The 24,067-nt window shown below is 41.9% G+C and overlaps 1 protein-coding gene across 1 annotated transcript in view; it reads right to left on the reverse strand.

Annotated features, from left to right (window-relative positions):
- clstn2a (calsyntenin 2a) overlaps positions 1-24,067 on the reverse strand; it is a 130,685-nt gene that overhangs the window by 50,436 nt on the left and 56,182 nt on the right. Inside the window, exon 2 of the mRNA XM_086129026.1 lies at positions 22,415-22,537. Within this exon, the coding sequence (XP_085985152.1) occupies positions 22,415-22,537 (123 nt within the window). The remainder of the gene's footprint in view (positions 1-22,414; positions 22,538-24,067) is intronic.

The following is a 24,067-nucleotide window of genomic DNA, read 5'->3' on the forward strand; positions in this document are numbered from 1 at the left end:
AGCTCGGTCATCCGGGAGGGGCTCAGAGTCGAGCCGCTTCTCCTCCACATCGAGAGGAGCCAGATGAGGTGGCTTGGGCATCTGAGTCGGATGCCTCCTGAACGCCTCCCTGGTGAGGTGTTCCGGGCATGTCCCACCGCGAGGAGACCCTGAGGAAGACCCAGGACACGCTGGAGAGACTATATCACCCAGCTGGCCTGGGAACGCCTCGGGATCCCCCGGGGAGAGCTGGAAGAAGGAGCTAGGGAGAGGGAAGTCTGGGCTTCCCTGCTAAAGCTGTTGCCCCCGCGACCCGGTAGAAGATGGATGGATGGATGGATGGATGGATGGATGGAGAATATGAATTGAGACATGGCATCATGAGAAGAACAAAAACAGCATTTCTTATTCCTCTTTGGTGTTGTTCAAAAGGGTAATCTTTGCACAATACTGCATTTTGGGGAGGGAAAGCAGACCAAACCAGAGCGTAAAATTGGCACAACATGAATATGAGACTGCCTCCATGGGCAGGACCTCTTGGGAGAGGAATTGCAACAAATTGGCTGAGGAATGAAGCCTTGACTTTCTATTTGGCGTGACAAGCGACGTTCCCAATTAGCATTGAGCCTGTGGGAGGGACACAACCACCTTCATCAGTTTTAGTAGTGAACAATGCAAAGTATCACTTTGGATCAGGATTGTGATTCTGTCACTGCGAGTGTGACTGCACTGGCACTGAAGAGATAAGCACTGTGGCCTAATGCCTCAGAGATAAGTATTACCAAAAAAAAAAAAGTGTCACTGAATGATCTTAAATCATACCGTGCGCAAGTCTAGGCCCGTCATTTGACAGAGTAAAAAAGAAAAAAAGTCAACACTAAGACATACCGACTGAAGCAAGAAAAACAAACCACTTGACCGACTTCGTATTTTTTTGTAGTCGACGCTAGGGTGACGACAGTTGAGCCGACATGGATTAACGGATGACGTCAGTGATATTTTGTTCAGTTGTCAGCTGACTGTGCACACCTTTTGACTCCAAACATACTGTAACTCAACTGTATTTATAGAGCACTTTAAAATAACCACGGGTGTGAATGGGCGGAGGAGCTCAGAGAGGTAAGGTGGAGCGAGGCCATTTAAAGATTTGAAGACAAATAACAGGATCTTAAAAAGAACTCTAAATTGCACAATGGAGCCAGAGTAGGAGCGATGTGTTTCCCCTTAAGAGTACCAGTCAAGAGGCGAGCAGCAGCATTGTGGACCAACTAGGGACGCTTAATGGAGGATTGGCTGACACCAAAGTAAAATGCATTATAGTAATCCAGTCATGATGTGACAAAGACATGAATTACTGTTTCAAAGATCGCAGACTCAGTGTCCTCCTCACTTGGACTGGCCACACACCCGACTTGTTCATCCAATTACGTTCAGATACCTGCATGGCCTCCAGCACCAATTCTCCAAAGACAACATCAGGGTTACTACCCACAACAAGATACTGTACAGTGGTATCAATTTTATTTTATTTATTACAATGGGAAGGAATATTTTGCAACCAAGTATTGCAGCAAACCTGCAGTTATGCTATTCATCGACTTAACCCTTTCAGGGACAGCGGTTACTACAATGGAGAGCTTATCATGTTATAAGAACACAGGGTGCATGAAATGGTTAAAGTTCTAATCGTCAGTGCTCAGTGGACGAATCGAAGCGTTGCCTAGATCAGCGGTCCCCAACCTTTTTGCCCCATGTCAGACAATATTTTCAGGGACTGGCCTTTAAAGGTGTGACGGATTAATACAACAAAATAATATGATACGACCTGCATGAAAACTGTGGTATTTTCGAAACACAATAATAAACACGAATCATTACACGAGGAACATCCTATTTTGCCGCAACACTCTCTGGTCACTATGTAGATAACGTTTAAATGTGCCTTCAAAATAAAATACACCGCAAATACAAAGTGCATGAAAAATACGACTCACCATCGCCGCATATTATGCAGAGTGGGCTTGTTGCGTGGGAATCTCCCGTTGAGGTAAAGCCGTGTTTGAAGTAGGACTCCTATTTTAAGTAGGATACTATCTATGAAATGCAGCCAGCTTCTTTTTCTTGAAAGTCGTAGGCTCGTCTTCTGTCTCCTGGCTTCCCAAAAAAACTTTCCAAATACTTTTTTTTTTTTTTTTTACTCATTTTGCTTGCTCCTGGGTATCATTTTAACGGTAACCTATCACATGACCGAGAATTGCGCCTTGACCTGCGTCAAGAGTGATATACTGTAGACCGATGAAACACAGAATCTGGTAATTTTTCAAAATAAAACATCTTTCAGATTTCGAAATGAATAAAATGGAAGTCGTTTAAGTTATTTATTCTTTCTGTGCGGCCCGGTACCAAATGACAACACGGACCAGTAACGATCCGCAGCCCGGGGGTTGGGGACTGCTGGCCTAGACGACTCCATTTCATGAGCTTTTAAATTTTTGAATCACCCTGCATCCAATACAAGTCGGAATTTTGTCCACTACCATAGCGCGGCTTTGACTTAAGTGACAATGTGTAGTTTATCCATAACGAACAAAATTATAATGGTATTGTAAGGCTTTCGCATGGTGCTATACTGCTTGTCCATTGATGGTGAGCAAATGTACGAAAAGCTTTTCGCACACACGCACATGTGCATGTTTCCCAGGCAGAGTATCAGATGGTCTTAAGCTTTGATTCCTTCATTCCCTCAACTGAGCCCCATGTCTGCTTATTTAATTAATGACAGACTAGTACATCATCTCTCTACTGACTGATTGTTTCCTTTTTATAATCCTGAATAATTATTTGGGCAAATTGTAAAAGCGGTTGTTTGTATTCAACCACGTATTGCAGTCTCGCACTATCGATAAGACTTGGCTCGTATTATACTGGCATCATCCATCTACTCACATAATCGACATTTTTGTTTGTTTGTTCGTTTTAATATTTCCTTTCTTCCAATAAGACGGAGAAAACAACCATCTTCCACTATGTTCGAGTTTTTTGTTGTGGGAGGGGGTGGAAGATCCAAAGGCCGAAAACAAATGAAGGCTTTCTACTCAGCCATTCGACTATAGGCTTAAACAGGATTTTCTCTCTGGTCTCAAGGTTTTGCCGAGGTCGTGATGAGGACATTGAGTTGACTGCAGGCTAAGACAGTTAAAAAGTCAGCTTAGCCGTGACTCCGGACATTTTTTCCACTGCCGGTATTGCGCTTTGATCTGCTTACATCTTGAGAGCAAATAAACTCATAATTAACAACGCTGCCACACGTCTAACAGTTGCAACTCGTATGGGAAGATCTCTTACCAAAAATGCTGAATGATAGGGTTAAGATCGAACAGTTTGTTAAATGACAGGATGATGTATACATTTTAAAAGTGTCATATTGCAAGTCCTGCTAAAATGCCTCCAAAATGAGAATTTTTCTTGACGTGCAAGGACCACAGTGCCGTGGGTGTCAGTGAAAGAGTGAGTTGCTGGAAGCAATTCATCAGTCTCAGCGAGCTGGCTCATATAATAGGTCACCTCTTAATTGCGTTCGGGAGGTTGTTACAGCAACCGCTTGGCCTCGGGGTGACAAAGCACCTCGCACAGATGCGCGCATGCCATCACACTAAACTACACACAGGTTTGCTATTCTCCCACTATGTGAGCGTGATGTGACCACACAAAAAACAGCTCAAGTCGGCTGACAGACTTCATGCATCCGCTAGACCAGGGGTGCCCGTTACGTCGATCGCGATCGACTGATAGCTCGCCGACTGGTCCCAAGTCGAGCACAAGGGGGTGCAGAGGGGGGAAAAATGTTAAAAAATTGTGTGTCTCTCTGCATGTTAGTAATATATATTTTTTGAGTTAATGCACACTGCACCCTAATCATCCTATCAGTCTCACTTTCACAAAAAGTATTTAAAAAATAAAATAAAATGTCACCGTTAACCTGCGGTGGTGCATGACCTGCGTCACTGGAAGTTGTTAGCGCTCAGCAGTCTGCAATTGCAGCTTGCGATCAGAGCTGTTGTGATGTAGCTTTTTATTATGTTTCTTATTGTCAGTCAAAGTTCATTTCGAATACAATTCACCGATGGCACTCTCAAAGAATGGCAATCTGGAGGGCCGAGAGAAGCCTTTTAAAACAGTACGGATGAGCTACGATAGTTAACGGGCTGCAAAAGTGCATCGCATGCATCCATGTCAGGTAGGCAGGAAATCCTTTTCACAACCTCAACAACTCTTGTGTCTACTTTATTTTTCTCTCATTAACTGTTTTGTTCAGCGCTTTGTTTCAGCGGGAGCTGTTGTGAAAGTGCTATATAAATCAGGATGTATTTTACTGTATTTTATCTTAGGCGCCGTTTTGGCTGTTGCTCATCATGGCATGCATGTGCAAATGCGTGCCTATGCGCCCGTGTACGGTAACGGGTCGATCGCGGGAAGTTGGTTGATTGAAAGTAAATCTTTGGTCAAAAAGGTTTGGGCACCCCTGTGCTAGATGGTTCACCTATTCCAAAACGGAGCAAAACAATTGTTGTACAGCAAAATTCCCTTCCAGATCACCCACTCAATGATAAATCTGTGATATGGAAATTTACAGGCTCCCTCGGCATGTTTTTTTAACGGCACTTATTTTGTTAACTAACAAACAACAACAATATCTTTAGAGAGCGCAATACCAACACATGAGACAAACATCGTACAGTTCCGATCCATCTACGTGTTTACAAGAAACATGACATTTTTTCCCAAACAAACAAACTTAACTCAGCATCTCACGATATACACATCATTTCCATAAACGTACACTATAAAATTACCCTCCAATCATCATTTTCTGTAGAATTAAAAAGCAGGATTACAGAGGATTTAACTCATTTTCAGCACAAACTGGGCTGACCTTAAAATGCTGCTGGTATACTTGCCGTTTACAGTCTTTCATTTTATTTTATTTTTTCAAATTTACAGTGTAAAACAATAGTGTGCCAGCTGCCATTTGTGGCCACTAGCGAAATAACAAAAATAAAGTCTGCTCAGAAAATGAACACAAATAAATAAATAACCCATATCTGACTGCAAGCCTGAAATCCACGATCGAGGCGAGGTTACTGTATATGCAAACCATGAAACCAGGCAAGATGTTGTACTTCTGATATGTAGCCTACATTATTGGTTGCTGTTCCCAACATTTTTCTCAAAAAAACAAAAAAAGTTTCCCCCCAAATGATGATGGACCATTTTTACGTGTTGAATTCATTATCACTTTCATTCAGATGGGGGGGGGGGGGGGGGGGGGGGTGTTATCCGTATTGTCATCACTATAAGCTAAATCCATTGAAGTTATGCAACTTATGAATTCATCAGATGAGCTAATGCAATTGAATTAGTTGCGTGTGGCAATTTAATAGTCCCCTGTAGTTATGAAATGGATTGAAGCAGTGGTTAAGGTTGAGAATTATCTGCGTGAAAGATTATACGGTAGTATAACAGCGCCTCAAAATCCCAAATTCTGCACTAAAGACATGTATGAAAATAAAGAGTTGTCATTTCAGAGATGGTTTTGGACAACTTGAGTGGTTTTGTGAGGTAATTGTCAGGAAGAAAGATGTTATTTTACCCCTCAGCTCCCCATGGAGCTGAAAAGATAAACCGACTAAAATCATTGCAAAATAAAAATTGACAGCATGAAAGGTCATTTTTGTTCACCCACAAAGTAATTGTCAGAATGTAAAAAAGGCACCTGAAGCTTGTTGTTGGCTAAAAACAACATGTGGCAAACTAAGCCTGTCGACAGCAAGCAGCACTGCCATCAGGGCTTGTCTGTGTCTCAGAAGCTGTAATTTTAGGTGGCAAATTACAGCACAGTGTTGGTGTACTGTAGCCGCTAAAGTTAAATACAGAGACATAGCTAACAGGTCGAAATGGCACTGCACACCTATTATCTTCCAGGAAGTCAGCTCAGTTCTACTGCATGGGCATTTCACTGTAATTCCCATCTTAGCATGCGTGTGCGCTCAGGGGGCACTTGCTTTTAGTGACAGTCGCGCGTTACTCCCTCCTTGACCGAGCCATGTGCATGTGGTCACTTGTGACGCTGCAAATGCCAGCACTCGAACAGCTAAATAGCTTTTTGAGAAAAGCTGAATGGAACATTGCTGAAAGAAGAATTTTGAGACACGCATTGTGTACGGACAACATACATTGTGTATAGACAACACAGGCAGCGTCCAGTCCCCGCCACAAATATTGGAACCGGCAAGATCAATTCCTTCCATTTTTACTGTACAGTGAAGACACTGGTGTTTCAGATCCAAAGATGAATATGAGACCAAAGTTCCGAATTCCAGCTTTTATTTCACGGTGTTCAATTCTCCATGCGTTCAACAACTCAGGACAGAGCACTTTTTGGTTGAAGCTACCCACTTCTCAAGTGCACAAAAGTCGGACCTTATTAAATGAACGAGGAGTGAAAGGCCCTTGCTTGCCTGAGAGCTTGTGAGTAAGCAGGAGAGAATGTTCTCTCAAAGCTTTCTTGTGTAGCTGTCTATGTTTATGGACAGCAGAAGGAAACTGATAATCCCAGGCTTTTAGGTGCTGTAAATGTCAGAGGCATTCTTGATGACCTCTGAAAGACCAAAGGGGGAAGGGGGAAAAAAAAAAACAATCAAACAAAACATGCAGGCACACACACACACGCACACGCACACACACACACACACACACACTAAGAGACAGCGTATGCTCAGCAGGGCTGTTGACACAACAGAGTTTTTGATTAACTAAGAATAACAACTCTTATATTCTTGTCTGGTGGGTATTTATTTAAAAATGCTGAAAACATAGTACGTGAGGTTGCAGAGCTGTGAGTCGGACAGGCTTCTCTGCAGCACTGGAGCGCCGCAGGGGACTGTTCTGGCTCCATTCCTGTTCATCCTCTACACCTCGGACTTCAGACACGCCACTCCAAACTGCCACCTTCAGAAGTTCTCCGATGACTCTGCGATTGTTGGCCTCATTACAGAGGGGGACGATCGGGAGTACAAGGGACTGGCGAAGGACTTTGTGGACTGGTGCCAGCAGAATCTCCTCCAGATCAACCCTAGGAAAACTAAGGAGTTGGTTGTGGATTTCTGCAGGAAACAGTCCTCACCAGCACCGATGAACATCCAGGGTATGGACATAGAGAGGGTGACCTCCTACAAGTACCTAGGTGTTCTTCTGAACAACAAACTGGACTGGTCTACAAACACGGACACCCTGATTAGGAAAGGACAGAGCCGACTCTTCCTACTCAGGAAACTGAGGTCTTTTGGGGTTCAGGAGTCGCTCCTTAAAACTTTCTATAACTCGGTGGTGGCCTCGGCCATCCATTATGGCATTGTCTGCTGGTCAGGCAGCATCTCAGCCCGGGACAGAAAGAGACTGGAGCGACTGGTCAGGAAGGCCAGTTCTGTCCTGGGCTGCTCCCTTGACACTCTGGAGGAGGTGGGCAACAGAAGGATGCTAACTAAGCTAAAAGCTATGATGGACAGTCCCTCCCACCCTCTCCAGCCCGCCCTGACAGCACTAGGTAGCTCCTTCAGCCAGAGACTGTTACATCCGCGCTGCAAGAAGGAGAGATACAGACGCTCGTTCCTACCGACTGCTGTCAGGCTGCTGAATAAAAATAGCAACAATAATATTAATAATAATTAAATGATGTGAAAAACAACTGTAAATAGCACTGCGATTGATCCATTTTGTATTTATATTGCACTTAATTGAACGGTGTTTGTTTTTCCTTCTTTCTTCTTTCTGCCTACATTCTTGCTGCTGGAGGCTGTAAATTTCCCCAGTGTGGGACAAATAAACGATATCTTATCTTATCTTATCTTATGCCCTACTGTTCAAAGGTATGGAGGTCACTTAGTAATGCCTATTTTCTAAAGAAGTGCACATTTCTGTTTTTAGTTCTGATATTTTTAATCTCATCACCAAAAAAAAAAAAGAAAAAAACCCCAAACCAAAACAAACAAACCAAAAACATTGCTTTCTTTCATCATCGTGTGAGTTCAGTACTTACTGTTGGTATACGCTTATCGACATCCCCTCTAAAACAGCAATGGCAGACCACTCTATTGTTTGTGGTGCTTAAAATAAGGAAATTAGAAAGTGTAAACAGCACACACAATATAAGATTGTCATCTCAGACAAACTCACAGGGTTTATGCTAACAAGGCAGACAATGCACATGCATATATTAGAAACTGCAGCACTGGTATGGCTTGTAAAAGGGATTGTTTTGACAACTTTGTCATTGGGGGTTAAAAGGGCAAAATGTGAAAAACAATCTTTGGCTGAATGCGACAACCTGCGGGCTTCTGCACCTTGTATTCTTTTTTTTTCCCACACACAGATACACAATGCCGAGTGGAAGGCAGTGTCCAAGTGCCCACATTACAAGCGAGATACAAGCAGCACCTAATAAACGTAAACATATTTCTAAGTGTCCCTGTCTACAAAAATAGTAGAGGTGTCAAATTATCACGTTAATTGCGATTAATTAATTACAGTCCTATTCAGCGCCTTATGGTTTTTAATCGCGTTAATCTAAATTTTAATCTTTAACTTTATTCTTTCTGTAGGTGGGTTGCTTTTTTTCTCATATCCCTTTTTATGTGTTGGCTTCCTGTGTTCGAGTTGTTGAGGGAGGGGAAACAATGGTCAGTCACAGCCTGAAGTGGACATTGATTGGCTGTAATTTACCCACAATCTTGCTGCTGTAGACTGTAAATTTCCCCATTGTGGGACAAATAAAGGATATCTTAATCTTATGTTTGGGCTTGTTTAGCAGAAGCTGATTTGCTCCCATTGGAGTTGGGAGGGCCACGTAAGCAGCGGTGAGGAAAGGAACGCTGAAAATGGAGGAACATGTGAGAGTTCTCGGCACAATGAATGGACAATTTACTTCTCAAAAATGCCCTGACGGCACTATTGATAAAGGTAGAGTGTTGTGAATAATTTCTAAGAAGGAGTTTGCATACCACCGAAGCAGCTCAAGTTTAGCCTCCTACTTCAATGCAAAGCACCCAGTCGCAAGTGCAGCCACGGCTAACGTTAGTACCGAAAGCGTTAGCAATAGAGGGAGCCATAGCAAAGCTCTTCGCCAAACTAAACTCAAGGAGAACACCCCGCGTACGAGGCATGAAGTCAGCATAGCTGCTGTGTCCTCTGTAGCCTATTAGAAGTGGTTGATGTTTATTTCAGCACTTTATTTTGTCATGATGAACAGTGTTATTTCTGAAGTGCTAATTTACAGCACTGTGCTTTCAGCGTCTGTTTTGTTTATTATCTGTAGCGAGTTCCGTGTTCAGTACTTGTATTGCTCAGAAAAGTGTCCTTACTGTTTTTGATATGTTAACCTATGCACTTTTTATGGACCTGGTGTTCTCCTTTATTTTGTAATGATTTGAAGATTTACAAAAACAAAACAGTGATATTCCCTGGTGGTCAAAACTAACTAAGCCTTAATGCTCAATAATGTAATGAATTTAAAACAAAAATAGGGGGTTTCTCAGAAAATTTTAAATGAGATTAAAATATAGATTAATTAGATCAATTACAGATGTTTATAATTAATTAATCTCACCTTTTTTAATCTCTAGAAAGCACTAAAAAATAGCTCAAGAAACAAAACACCCGTACACACCGTTATGCTGCACTTTGTCACAGCATGTTTAATACACAGCATGTTTGCATGCATATTTGCACTGAGGATTGAGAGGAAGAAATTTCATCTATGCTGCATGTCATACGCAAGCATATTTGACAATAAAGATGACCTTGACCTTGACCTTTGCGCAAGACTTGCGCTGGGCACAAAAATAGCCTTTAGTGTTTGTGGTTTCTTTTTTTTTTTTTTATGAGGGAAAATGGGAATCTGTTACATTGTCCTTTATAAAAACAAGTAATGACTTCGATAGAAAGTAAAGCAATATTTTGTGCAAAATGATTTAATGCTGTAATCCAATTCACTGTCCTGCTCCTTCTGGTGTGCCCGCCTTGGCACTACAATGCCGTCAGGCAGACACATGAAGAACAATAGCAGGATTTCTCCTTATACCACGACTCTAGTTTACTCAGTAAGATCCTGCAGTATTAGTCATTTACTTAGCCTGTCTATGTGTGTTACTTCACAGTTTGTATTCAAATCCGTTCCTGCAAAATCGGCGACTGTCGATGCTAACGTTTGCGTGTCAATGGCGGTTTGTATTGTTTGACAGCGCTCAACAAGGAATTCTCTTTTGTTTTAGGTTTATTTTCGAGGAAAACTTCAGCTTGGAGTGGCATTAATAGTGATGGATGAAAACTGGCATCTGTTAATGTATGACTGGTGGCATTTAAGAACCCTTGGAGAGCTTATGCATCCAAAGGCGTACCTTTTGAAATGTATAAAAGAGAAATCAAGTTATCGTGTGCCATAGCGGACTGTTGGGTTGTGGAGTGACACAGCTTTTATCAAAAGTTACATTTCAAAAAATGTTTTAAAAAATTCTCAAGAGGAGCTAATGAGCAACACACTTGGAATATGCTGGGAAGCACAACATAATAACCAATGTGCCATCTTTCATTGATCACTGCGTGCCACTTAAGGTTTGTCATAGTTGACCATCAGGCAACAACTCACGCATGGGTCCCTGTCATGTTTAATCATTTACTAAGGTGGCGGCTGAAGATTTTAGGAAAAAAAATGGTAGCTTCAACTTTGTATCACATTGAAGAAGAAAGTCAGACATTTTCTGAGATGCCATTGATTGGAGCTTTTGTGACAACGTTGGGCAAGAGCAAATTTTAATCAAAGACGGCCTTATGTGACCCAACATGCAATTTTACGCAGATTTAAAAACGTTTTTTCAGATAGTTAGACCCATAAAAGCTTGCACAATAAAGATTTTACCATTCATTGTAATTTCTAGCTGTGACGTTTCAGGAAAAAAAAACTCATTATTTATATGTCCATTGTTTATCAAGGGGAAAGTGAGAAAAAAAAAAAAAGAAAGCCTACCAGACATGTGAAAGGTACCTCAATTCATCAATATCGCATTTTTCAGAGCTGTCAAGCATGTGCGAAAGCAGACACAAACTGGCCGTTTGTACTACATTGCACCTCTAATCCTAACCTACAGTACTCTGGTCATTGTCAGGAAAATTATAATTTCTGTGTTCTAGCGAAAGGCTTGCTCACTTTGCGAGCAGATTTTTCCCTGCTGCAGAGACGGTCTGCTCTGATGGGGATGCACAGAAAAGATTTTGCTGCCTTTGATAGCATGGTGAAACGCCCCTCATTTTCATGTCACCATTTGACAGGATCATCCTTTTTAGAGACTGCAGCCTCTCCAAAGTACATCTGAATTTCTTTTAGCGCTGTAACGTATCGTAAAAAGAAATCTGCACCGCCACATTTCCTATTCAGTTATAACATCACTGTAACAATGCTTGCACCACTCATAGTGTGCTTAAAATGTCATTGTTGATCTTAAGATCATATTAAAGTTTACATTACAACTCTACAGCTATAAATAGCTCACTCACATTGACATTGATGTTAGCAGCTACGCTAACCAGCCAAGCGGTTTAGAGTCCGAGACGACTGGCCCTCATCGTCAGAAATAGCATCGGACAAAAGGTGCTTCTGTCTCAAATGTTCGCGCATTGCCGTCGTGCTGCCATAAAAGCCAAGGTCTACTTTGCACATTTTAGATAGCCCATTCTTCGCTCTGGCGTCTTTGTGGAAATGTTCCCAAAATGTCGGTGTCCGATGACAGTTAGCCGTGATAGCATTAGCATTACTACAGTTATGGAAGCATAACCGCAATAATAATACCACTGACTAGTCGACAATTTAAACGCTGGCTGTTGGTCATCAACCTCAGCATGATTAATCGATGAATCTTGGCACCCCGAGTGGACAATGGAGGAAAAAAAAAAGTGTGTAAATTGGGGTGTTGCCTTGCAATGTTGTTGAATGTAATCAAGAAACAGTTGAGCCAGCACTCTTATTTCCTCTTCAACAAAGAGAGCAGCTGTGAAGTCTTTTTCACAGACTGAGTGTGGAAAGGCAGATTTTGTTGCATTACTGATATATTTCAGGGTGGTGGGGCTTTCCTGCTTAATTAAATTGTTACGGTGGTCTTTGGATGGCCATGTGTGTGTTGGTCAGATGTTTTGTTAATTACTGCAGCCAAACAAGTGTGGAAATAGTGACCCCCCCCCCCCAAACCTCAAAAATAAACTAACTAGAAAATGAAAAGGGTAGTCGAGTCCATTTACTTTTCCAACTGTGAACATGTCTATGAAGAAACATAAAACGAGACCCTTGTGAAGAGGTGCTGCAGTTGAAGTGACAATGTGGTTAACAGTTGACATGAACGAGAAATCCTACTAATGGATCGATTTGCTTTTTTTAACTGTCATGGTTCTTTCTGAAGCATGGGGTCGTAATCTAAACAAATGAGTCCGGAACACTTACCTGGCTATCGGCATCCTCACACGTCCCCTCGGGATCTCTGGCTTTGGACACGGCAGCTCATTCCTACACACAATTTATGAAGCGGTTTCCCCGTTTCGGGCTCTCACCGTTATCTATCACGCAGAGCCAGGGAAGCTTTCACTCCTTCACTAAATTACCGACTGCTGAAAGAGACATAAAGTGGGCTCACGTGCTGAAAATTAGTCAATTACAATCATTACACTGCCATAATTGATCCTGGAGACCCTTGTCCAACAATATACACTTTGCCTCTCGGGTTGTGTGCGTGTGTGTGTTTGTGTGTGTGCGTTGCTGTAATTAGGTGTAGATTGGACCTGCCGGATTGACTGTTAGCTCGCATCATAGCAACACTCGACCAGATGGTTGGCAACCTTTTTGTAGGGCTCAATTGCTCAGGTCCTTTGTCATAGTGAGAGGAAAAGGGGGAGGAAAAAAAAAGAACATAAGTGATTTGATAGGGAAGCCGGAATGTCATTCAGGAAAAAAAAAGACCAAAAAAATAAAGGACAACAACAGAACCTGTCCTGAAATGTATTCATGTTTGTGCATTTTGTATGAGGTTGTAAATCGCCGAGCTCTTAGCTGTTACTCTCAATAGAGTGCCACCTTGACTGAAGAGTTTATTTTCGTCCATGACCAAACATCTCAAGTCGATTTAGCCCCACCCCAAAACAATGCCATTTTTTATGTTTTCAATAAAGGCAATTCGCGTTGTGAGGTAGAAAAACCTAAAATGTGAGAATATAAGAGTAAGATTAATGAACAGCTTTCAAGATAAAACAATGCATGTAATATTATATTTGTGTATTGCAAAGGTGCGTTGAAGGGGTGTGGTTACGACAGATATTGGAGCTGGTTAGTTAGCGTCTGAGTGTAAGTGGTGTCCGACAGCCGCCCCTTCCCAGTCTTCTCATTTTTTATTTTGATCCAAAATATGCATGATAGGTATTATTTTTGTCCCCTAGGGGTCACCTTCCCCATATTCCACACTGTAGTATCTGTGACTTTAAATGTGTCAGCCTTTTAATTGAAGGATAGCCAGTCTTGGGCTCAGTCACGGCGACTGCTGCTAATCTATAAGAGTGCTTGTTATGCATTTATGTATTTCATTCGGGGAACTTTTTTAATTCTCACAATTTTGGATTTATTTTGTTAACATTCGTTCGGTAAAGTGAGCGTAAGGGACGAGTCCATTCGCGATCACTTGTGAGCCCATTACAGTATATTCTGCGTCAGGGTCATAGCCGTGCTGCATGAGAAGGCAACTCTGCTTTGTGGTAGACACACTGGACTTGAAATGATCCCTTCCTTTGGACAGTCTCTGTCTTTTACGACTGATTTCAGTCATTGCAATGCTATGAAGTGCAGATGGCCTGAATAGACCCCTTGATTCGTCCTCATTCGCATTGGCTTTTCCTCTCCGTCCTTCAGCGCCTTTTCTGCTAAACCGATGATAAGTGTCGCCATTTGAAGCATCGCCTTTTGGAAAAGGGAAGACATGAGTCAGAGGGTGCAATGGCCGCGTACCGACACATCACGCCGTTTCATCTTGTTGCCTCGACTCTTTCCATTAGTCTGACATTGAACATACTGAATTTTGAATCTGCAGCACCAGTGACGGGAAGCACAACTGTGATGCGGAAGCTTTGTTTTTGGGAGAGAAACTTGATTGGTTCGTCCTTTTGAGTAGCCTTTAAAATTGTCAGCCTGTGTGACCATGCTGCCATTAGTGTTGCAATGACCTCCTGACTTTCGTACATTCGCGAAAGGCAGGAGCTCAGGGTTCATTGTTGCCTGAAAGTTGCCACGATCTACCTGTCAAGTCTGAATCCTACCGACGCTGCCCCCCCCCCTCAAGGTCCTCCTCCCAAGTAGTTGTAAACAAACACAAGCAATAAATTACTACTCCGTGTTCTTACTTAAAAGGGAAGTCAGGGTCAAAATGTGGTTTCCAATAATATGTTCTAAGCAGCCACACTAGTCTAGAGAGGGTAGTGTGATTAAGATTGCATTGACGGAATAAGAATTAAGCAGAACAATCCACCCGTTTTCAGCCATCCAAGATGCTGACATTTCATGCCACAGCGCCCCATGCTGTCGACGGAAATTGACATCAAAGTGCCCGCAGGGTCGGACGTCACGGCTCACCCGTTCTCTGGCTTTGGTCACGGACAGATGCCGACGGTTGTTTGAGTGTATGTGATGTGGTACACAGGTTCAAAAGCCAGATTGGCCCATTTTATGCTCACGTGAACACAGAAAAGATATGCAAATTGACATCTAATTGGCCTGTCAAGATACAAAAGCCCCATCAAGTCACCACAAAAAAGAAGGAACGCTGGAGAACTCAAGAGAAACACTGGATTCATTTCAGCTGTTTTTCACAGGCACAATGCATGAAGCAATTTCAGTTCAGGGGACTATTGTTCGAGAGCAGGTTCTTTCCGCAATTATTTTGCTCCAAGAAAAGCACTTTTCTCTAGCCAATCGCTTTCATTCTCAACCCAAATAGAGTTACCTTCCATATTTACAAATGCATACACCAAAATACAGCCATCGCCTATGCATGAGAGGCTAATAGTTGCATCATACTAGGATACCGCAGGTTTGTTTCAGCTGCAGCTTCCACTCGAAACAGTTTTGAAGTGGGAGTAAATTGGAGCCCATTATTTGTGAGGTCAGGGTTCCCAACTGCCCGACCCGAGAGAAGGCTGACATTTTCCAGGTAGCTCATCCCAAAGGTGGTGCTTCTTATTGTTGAGGTCAGAGGCTTCTTTCACATCAAAGTCATCCAAACACACACGGTCCAAAACTTTTGGCTAGGATGAAGAAATGAAATTCAGGGGGAACTGTGTCTACTCCAACGCCTGAAGAATTTATGAATTAAATGACTGATTAAGAGGATTGTATCAATCATTTAAATACTTCACTTAAGAAAGATCTGATACATGCATAGACATATACACACCGTGATATACATATAGTCCCATGAAAAAGTAATTGCCCCCCTCCTGTTGTCAGTTTTAAAATAGATAGATAGATGGATAGATGGATAGATAGAGAAGAAATAATTCCGCAAAGAAGAGTGGAACAAAATTCCTCTAGAGCGATGTGAAAGACTCATCATCAATTATTACAAATACTTGATTTCTGTAATTGCTGCCAAGGGTGGGAGGGTCAGAAAGATTGAGGATTTTATTTTATTTTTTGTTAATTTGAATTGTCATTTGAAAAGTTCATTTTGTATTTCCTTGTGTTGTCTCCGGGTGACATTAACACACACACACACACAGACACACACAGACACACACACACTGTATCTTGGAACATGCAAAAATGAGGGCAGGCATAAGCTGCAGCAAAGCAGTGGCTTCCCTTCAGGGCGCTCCCACAAACCACGGTAGTTAGGTTAATGATGCGAGGGATGCAATCGTGAGGCTGTTAGCCACCACATGTCATTTCAACAAATAGAGTTCACTTGTGGCTCCAGTTCGGACTCTTTTCTTCTTTTAAATGGGCTAGAAAGGACCCCTGTGATCTTTGTCAGAGTAGGCCCATGCAACCTTCAGCTGACATCAGCAACACCACTGAATGTACTGCTTGAGGGTTCAGATGTAAGATTTTGAATAAAGTCATTTGTAAAAGGAATGTTTAAATATCAATATCGGTTTGTGGCTTTTCTTCCTCTGGAAACCAGGGCAGAAATCATTGCCAAAATAGCAGCGTCTAAATCTTGATTTTATGACGTCCCACTGGTGTAACGGGCTCATTTCACCATCACTATATGCCACAGAACAGATATTCACCTCTGAGGTAAATGTGCTTCTCTCTGACATTTCATTTGGGGAGGTTTGAACTTCATTAACATTCAGAGGTAAAATGTTACAGCCTCCCTCTAGTGATTTCATCACAATTTTTTCTCTTTTTAACAATCTCATCTTGTAAGGTCTTTTACATAAAGAGATCCAGATATAAAACAAAGAGTGCAGAGTTAACAAGGTAATAAAAATGATGAGATCCAACAAAGACCAGTGGAAATATTATCTCGAAAATACCGTTTTAGCAGAGAATAATTTGTTTTTGCGGTCGCAATTTGCAATGGTGTGTTTGCCGATAAGAACACCAAAATATTAGTTGCAATTCATTGCTGTTCTCCAGCACTCCAAACTACATAAATAAACATACAGAGAACCCCCACAAATAGGGGGTCTTCTGGAGAATGGCCAAAATCCGGGCGCAATCGAGGTCCTCCTTAAAAAGGCTGACAAATATCAAGTACCGTACACCTTTATCCGAGTAGGCAGCCGTCGGCAAGTGCTCTCATGAGCCTTGCTTTTTTGGTTGTTTTTTGGTTTGTTTTGTCACTTTGTGTTTGTTGTTACGTCGTGTGGACCTGATGTGGACTTTTTTCAGCATTTTTTGGCCACGACATTCATCGAGGAGGAGACTCTGTGCTCGGTGGTTGCGCCTTCTCGGCAGCATGGGTATACCAGCACCGTTTTTGACTGGGAGGAATGTCGGCACCATTTGACTGTCGTTGCTGGACAGGCGCTTGTGTCTTGCGCCTGTAATGGGCAGCATTTTTCACAGCCCCGCTTTGTTCAGCGGAGAGATCGGTGCTGTTGAACGGTCTGCGGCTGGATGGATGTAAGGCTTGAGGAGCCGACGATGAGAAGAAAGGAGCCTTAGCGCGGAGCGCCGATGCGGATGTGGAACTAGGAGTCGCGGCTTGGAGTTTGAAGCGGATTACGTGGGACAGGAGAAGTGAACGAATCTCTTTTCGTCAATGGACGCTACAGCTTCGTGTTTGCTTTCAAAACTTAGCTTGTCGCAGACGTGTGCACATTTTCAGCATGACGTCTCTGATCCACTGGTGAAAGGACACTTTGATCCTCTCCTCTTTCATCTAGAACTGCTTCAGACAACAAAGTGTATGCAGAAAAGTGGTGAAGATTGCACGACTGTCTGTGTCCAATGTGTTGTGTTGTGTTATATTTGTTATTTTGACTTCAAAATGGCGCCGCGTGAGTGGCTGCCTTTCCAGCAGCTCCTATATTTTGTTGTTGTACTTCTTCCTTTCATAACTTTGCTGCTGTGAATTGGGAATTTCTCCATTGCGAGACTAATAAAGGTTTTTTCTTCTTTTTCGTCTTCTTCTTCTTCTAAACAGACAACGGACAACAAGAGGAGTCGCTGCAGGTGCCCGCGCCACCAGACAAGTGCCTATAGATGCCACACGACGGTGGAAAAGCACACATTTTGTCTAAATAAATTCAAACATAGCGACACCGCACAATGCAGTTATTTTTTTCACAGCAATTTTTATTTTGGTCGTTCTCGTTCACAATAATAACCTTGAGCGGCACATGTTAAACTGCGAATATGACAAGGTTCACTGTATTGTCCATCAATGCGTCCAGTGTGTGATTTTGATTCTTTTTTTGTTTGTTTGTTGTTTTGTTTTGTTTTTTTTAAACTGAAAGTATCATTACTTCCCCGCAAAATGTTGATGCTGTGCTTGTAGTTCATCCAAGTGAGGCTAAGCGGTATAAAAACAGTGTTTGGAACACATTTTTTTGATACTTATTGAGGTAAGAAAGTGACATGAACACATTTCTCCTGAACTATGATGTAATCTAGGAATGCTTTGTGGTTTACAGCTAGACATCAGCCCTTCAGCGAGCATCCCAGTGACTGTTTGATGTTGTGCATCAGCCTCTTTCTTTAGACCTGCTGCACCAAATCAGCGGTAACTGCACAACTGCAACACCTCCACAAAGGACAAGCAGAAATGGAACAAACGAGGCAGACAAAAGAGATGTTCCCCTTCCCTTTGGGCAGGCAAACAAGCCTCATCAATTCAGTCCTCCTTTTGACCTTTGATGCGCATGCCCTGCATTTGTTCAACCGCCAAAAATATTCATTTGCCTCCTCACTGCTAGCAAACGTAACGATTCATCTGTTATTCTGTCAAATATCACGGCGCCTGCTTGGTAGGGTCTAGGAGTCTCATTAGCATGGTCTGAAGAAAAGTGACAGGTGTTGCTGGATGACAAACCATGGCAAAAGAATCCAAAATAAAGCCATCAGCGGTTGCAAGACGAGAATTTCGCAAATGAATGCATTTGAAGAGTTCATTGTGTGACTACAAGAGAAGCATTTCAGCTCACGTCTGAACTTTGTCAGGTGGGCAACCTTTTCTACATATTCCCCTCAAAGGCTTTGTGGCGGCTGCGTATTGGCGTGCGAGCTGATCAGAACGGGTGGGCACTCGCTGTGCAGCGGCTCGAAACGTCCAGCAGAGAGGCAATCATGGAACACCGTTTGACACTTTATAGCATAGGTGTCAAACTCAGGTCCTGGAGGGCTGCTGTCCTGCATGTTTTCCAGGTTTCCCTGTTGCAACACACCTGATTCAAATGAACAGGTTCAGTATCAGGCTTCCACAGACCTTGCTGATGATCTGATCATTTGAATCAGGTGTGTTGCAACAGGGAGAATTGGAAAACATGCAGGACAGCGCCCCTCCAGGACCGGAGTTTGACACCTGTGCTTTATAGGATTACATTAGTGGTGGAAAAAGTTTTGAAATTATTTTTTCAAAAGCGTGACATTTCTACAGTGTAGACTTTTTAAATCACACATTTTTGGTTTTTTTGTTTGTTTGTTTTTTCCAGAAGCACCGAATACATGTTGTATAGCCATGTACATCATCAAGACACGTTGACACATAACCACTGTGCAATTCTTTTGATGGGGACGGGGCTAAGACAAATGGGAACCAGCCCAGAAAATTGTATTGCATGCAGTCATGTTCTTTTGTTTTTTTTGTTTTTTTTGCCATCATGCTCCCACAGTGCCGTTTGTGTATTCTTGTATTCTCCATTTTCCTTCACAGCATGCTCTTGTTTCTCTCCAGCGACTTCTGTTCCGCAGAGGAAATACTCAAGTGAAAAACGGCATGCTATTCTTGTACCATGCTGAATAGGTAGAATATATGCCTGTTGACTGTGGTCTCAGAATAAAGATTGGGAAAGAGGAAACTGACTCCGATATGCTTCATGGTAACCTCGAGTCCATTGCGAGCATCCTTCATACGAATTGGATTGAAAAGGCTTGCTCAGAGCGCACCGCTCCATCGCCACACCTTGGCTCTAAAGCGACAGAGGGCCGGGCATTGTGGCACGCAGTCATAACTTATCCCTACATGACGGTTAAGGCGAGGCCACTGCGCTAGCTTCAATGAAATGCGCCGCCGCAGGGGAGGGAAGGTCAGGACATGAGTCAAAACACAATTAGGACAAACTATGGGCTCGGAAGGTGAAGGGAGCGAGAGACTGCCAATAGGGCGCGTAGAGAAGAGCCTACGACGGTGGAAGGCCGAAGAATGGGAGCGACGGCAAGCGGCGAAAGGCTGTTGACGTCTCCTCGACGCAAGTAATGAGAAACGTGGCATTGGGCTGAATAGGAAACAAGGGGGAATGATACGATACAAACACGACCACGTGTTTGTATCGCTGTAGACCACAGGTGTCAAACTCAAGGCCTGGGGGCCAGATCCGGCCCGCAAGGTCATTTTATGTGGCCCCCGAAAACAAATCATGTGTGTCAACTTGCTCAAATCTGTACCAAAATGTTAAATTGTCACTTGCAATAACTAACATTGAGAGTCTGCAATAATTTTGTTCCCCTCTTTACACTCACTTGAACAACAACTGAACAAACTATTATAATTGTTTTGTGTTGAGAGGGAAGAAATTTCATCTGTGCTGTATGTTTTACATACAGTACATTTGACAATAAAGTTTATCCAATACAATCCAATACAATTGACTTGACTGATTTCAAAACCAGTAATCTATTAATTTGTTGAGTACAAATAATAATTTGTTATTCATAATGGCCTTCCAACGTAACGACCCTCCGACGTAATTCCAAATTGGCCCGCGACTAAAATGAGTTTTGACACCCCTGCTGTAGAGGATGGTTTAAAGGAGATCAAGTGGGCGGGTGCTCCAGCATTTTTCTTGAGTCTCCTCAACCTATTGGGAGAGTTTCACACATCAGGGTCAAACGTGTATCCAGAGCAGCTTGGACAGCATTTAGAAAAGATGGCTGGGGCAAGACAAAAATAAATGGAAGAGAAGTCTAACGTTGAATAATCATTGTCCATGGTTGTCAGCGTCGGGATTAATAACTGCTCATTATGGCCAAATGGTTTTTAAGTGTTTCACAGCCAGAAAGGCTCTTTGTTTGCCTTGCAGTCTGGGAAACATTTATCTAATTATAACAGCGCAGCGCGCTCCGTCTCATTCTCGTCACTGTCAGCACTGCAATCATCGCATGGCTGCCTCTTACAAGACGACACAATCAACATCTGAAAGTGTCATCTGCAGATGAGCTTTGTAATGATGTTCTTCTGCCGCATTTAGGTGTTAACTCATTCCGTGGCGAATTTGAGGTCTGCCGTGCTGCCAAGTACAAAATACCAACGCAGAATAGAACATGTGCTGTACATATTGCTGATGACAAGAGCCACAAGGATTTTTCCTCTTCGTTGACCTATGGGGTCAGCATCACAAGTTGAAGCAACTCAGAATTTTTAAAAAAAAAATTATTGGCTTTGGAGTTGTGTGCCCATAGGCATTAGTAGAACAAATTGAATCCTAGCACACCAAAAATTTGAGTGTTCAGCCTTAGAGGCTCCAATGTAGTCTGAAATGATTTCAATATGGCACAAGACCAATCAAACACCAAGCTAAAATTATGGTAAACTCAATTGAGATAGAAAGAGCGTATGAAACCAAGTTTCTCAGATTAGTAATAGACTCAAAACTATGTTGGAAGCCACATATCGATAACGTAAAAAGAAAAATAGCCAAAACCTCTACAAAACCAAGGAAGTGCTAAATAAGAGATCTTTGTACACATTATACACTTCATTATTATTACCATATATGACCTACTGTGTGGAAATATGGGGAAATGCCTGCAAAACAAACACACTCCCTATTCTCAACCTACAAAAAAAAGCAATTCGAATTATTAATAGATCAAAATATACGGAACCCACAAATCCACTATTTATCAAATTAAATACGATGAAATTTTATGACCTGGTTGACTTTAAAATCGCCCAATTAATGTACAAAGCACACAATAACCTGCTCTGCCAAAACATTCAGAAGTTTTTCGAAATTCGAGAAAGCAGCTATGATTTAAGAGGTACCAACTTATTCAAAAAACTCAAAACAAGAACAAACATCAAGCAAAGAAGTGTATCTATCAAAGGTGTTAATCTGTGGAATAATCTCGAAACGGACCTGAAAATGAGTAAATCGCTTGCTGAGTTCAAAAACAAATTCAAAAAAATAGTACAAACAACCTACATCAATCAGAGTTAAAATGATCAATTCTAAACATTAAATATAATGATAAATCAGAACTAAGTTGATAAATAGAGAAAGGTATTGAAATATCCATTATGAATACAAGAGAAAATTGACACAAGAGTGTCAGGGTGTGGAAGTATATAATCCCGATACAAACCAAAAGTTGTAAAAATATCACGGTTAAGGGTAAAGTATGAGCCTTAATGGAGACTTCTTTCTTCTTACTTTTTTCTTTTCTGATTGATATAAAAATGATTTATTAGATACAATCACATAACGGGGTAGGACTAGATACGTTTTTTATTTCTTCCTACTCCCTTGAACATAATAACTGTGTTGAATGAAGACTGATTTCTTTCTTTTTACTTTTTTTATCTACCTTATTTTCTGTCAAATTATTACTGTATATATGTTTTATGTTCAATAAACAAACCAAACCAAACCAATATCTTTGCATTTATTTGTCCATGCGTGTAGCTACCTGCATAGGGGATCGCCACATCCTTGTCAAGAGCAACAAGCGGAGGGTCCAGCAACACAGTCTCCATGTTTTCTGTGATCACGCCATGGTAAGAAGCTTCAATCCACGGTTTGTGCTTGTTGACTGTGGAGAGGGGAGACAGGACGACATTAATCTTTTTTTGTTCCTGTTCAACGTTTTACTTGAATGCACATTTCAATTCAAAGAAAGCATTGCAAGGATTGTTTTTGTAATTCACAGGTTTCTTTCCACTGCACATCATATCATCTGGACGTCTCGAGTCAATTCAAAAGATCTTGGAATGGAAAGGGGCTGGGGGGCAAAAAGTGACATAGCTCCTTCTTTGTGATTGATCTCAGTGATACTACGACAAAACAAAGTCATATTTGGAACCAATTTCTCTTGACTAAAACAGAGACCCAAAAAAAAGCACCATCCTACTTTTCCGCGTACAGAATGCAATGCTTCATATCCCCTGCAAAAACAAGCTTACTGTTCTCAAAACAGTTCTCGCATTAGCATTTGTCCTTGTTTAGAAAACATGGCGTCGTGTTAAAAAAGTCAAAATATGAGGCATCACTAAAGAAAAAAAAATACATAGTCAAAAGTATTACATAAAGATTTTCCAATTGGACATTCAGGCAGTTGAGATGAAGATGTGTGCAAATATTTGATGGAATTGTATAATTGTTGCCAGATAGGAAGATGGCGAGCACAACAAAAGGTTAAGAATTGAGCAAGGTCATACAAGTAACAGAGCATTCCTTCAAATGTGACCTTGGCTCACATTGTCTTCACTAATTGAGAGATGTCGCCTACTTAAAAAGAGCCCTTCGCTAAATAGACATCAGACAGTTCAGTCAGCCAATGCCCGCGGCCTCTATTTGAGGATATATAGCCCATTGCAGAAAGAAAACCCCCATCTATTTTGTCAATAAAACCTTCGCAGCATGTTTTCTCTGAAGTGAAAACCTTGCGGCTCACACATGAGACTCAAAGCCAAAGAATACTCTCATCGGGTCCTTAGAATAGAAGTTATCACTCTGGGTGCAGAGAGGAAAGTAAGGCCCATGCCGCAATGAGATTCAGTGCACCAGATGATCCAAAGATTACAACAGATCACATCACAAATGATTACCGACAGTGCGGATTATACCCCTCCCGCTTTTCATCTGCTCAATCCAATAAGTACATAGACGCCTACATGAATGCCACAAGTGGAGAGGGGGAAAAAAATTACAGTGTTAATCACAAGTGTACAAGTATTAGTGCCTGCAGGAGCTTTGGTGTCAACACGACAGCAAGCCAGTGCAGTCCAAGTGCAGATAAATTCATTAGGACAGGAGTGCAACTTTTCAGAATAATCAGGGCACAATAACATCCTCACATATAAATACAGTCATCACCCACCACATCGCAGTAGACTTTTTGCGGGTTATATGCATTACACATTTTTTTATACAAAATACACAGAAGGCGCACAGAAGCAGTGCGCAGGAGCACTGGAAAGTGAATATTTCGCTACAAGTCATTGCGCTTTTGCACACTAAGAATAGGTCAGGCCAGTCTCATTTCAAAGTTGAATCGGTTGCCGCAATGATTGCTCCGAGGGCTAACTTCAAAATAAAAGCTAAATAAGATATTTATAGCCAA

Source organism: Hippocampus guttulatus, chromosome 14 (assembly GCF_054856545.1).
Source record: "Hippocampus guttulatus isolate MCC_2025c chromosome 14, RoL_Hgut_1.0, whole genome shotgun sequence".
In the NCBI taxonomy this organism is placed as follows: domain Eukaryota; kingdom Metazoa; phylum Chordata; class Actinopteri; order Syngnathiformes; family Syngnathidae; genus Hippocampus; species Hippocampus guttulatus.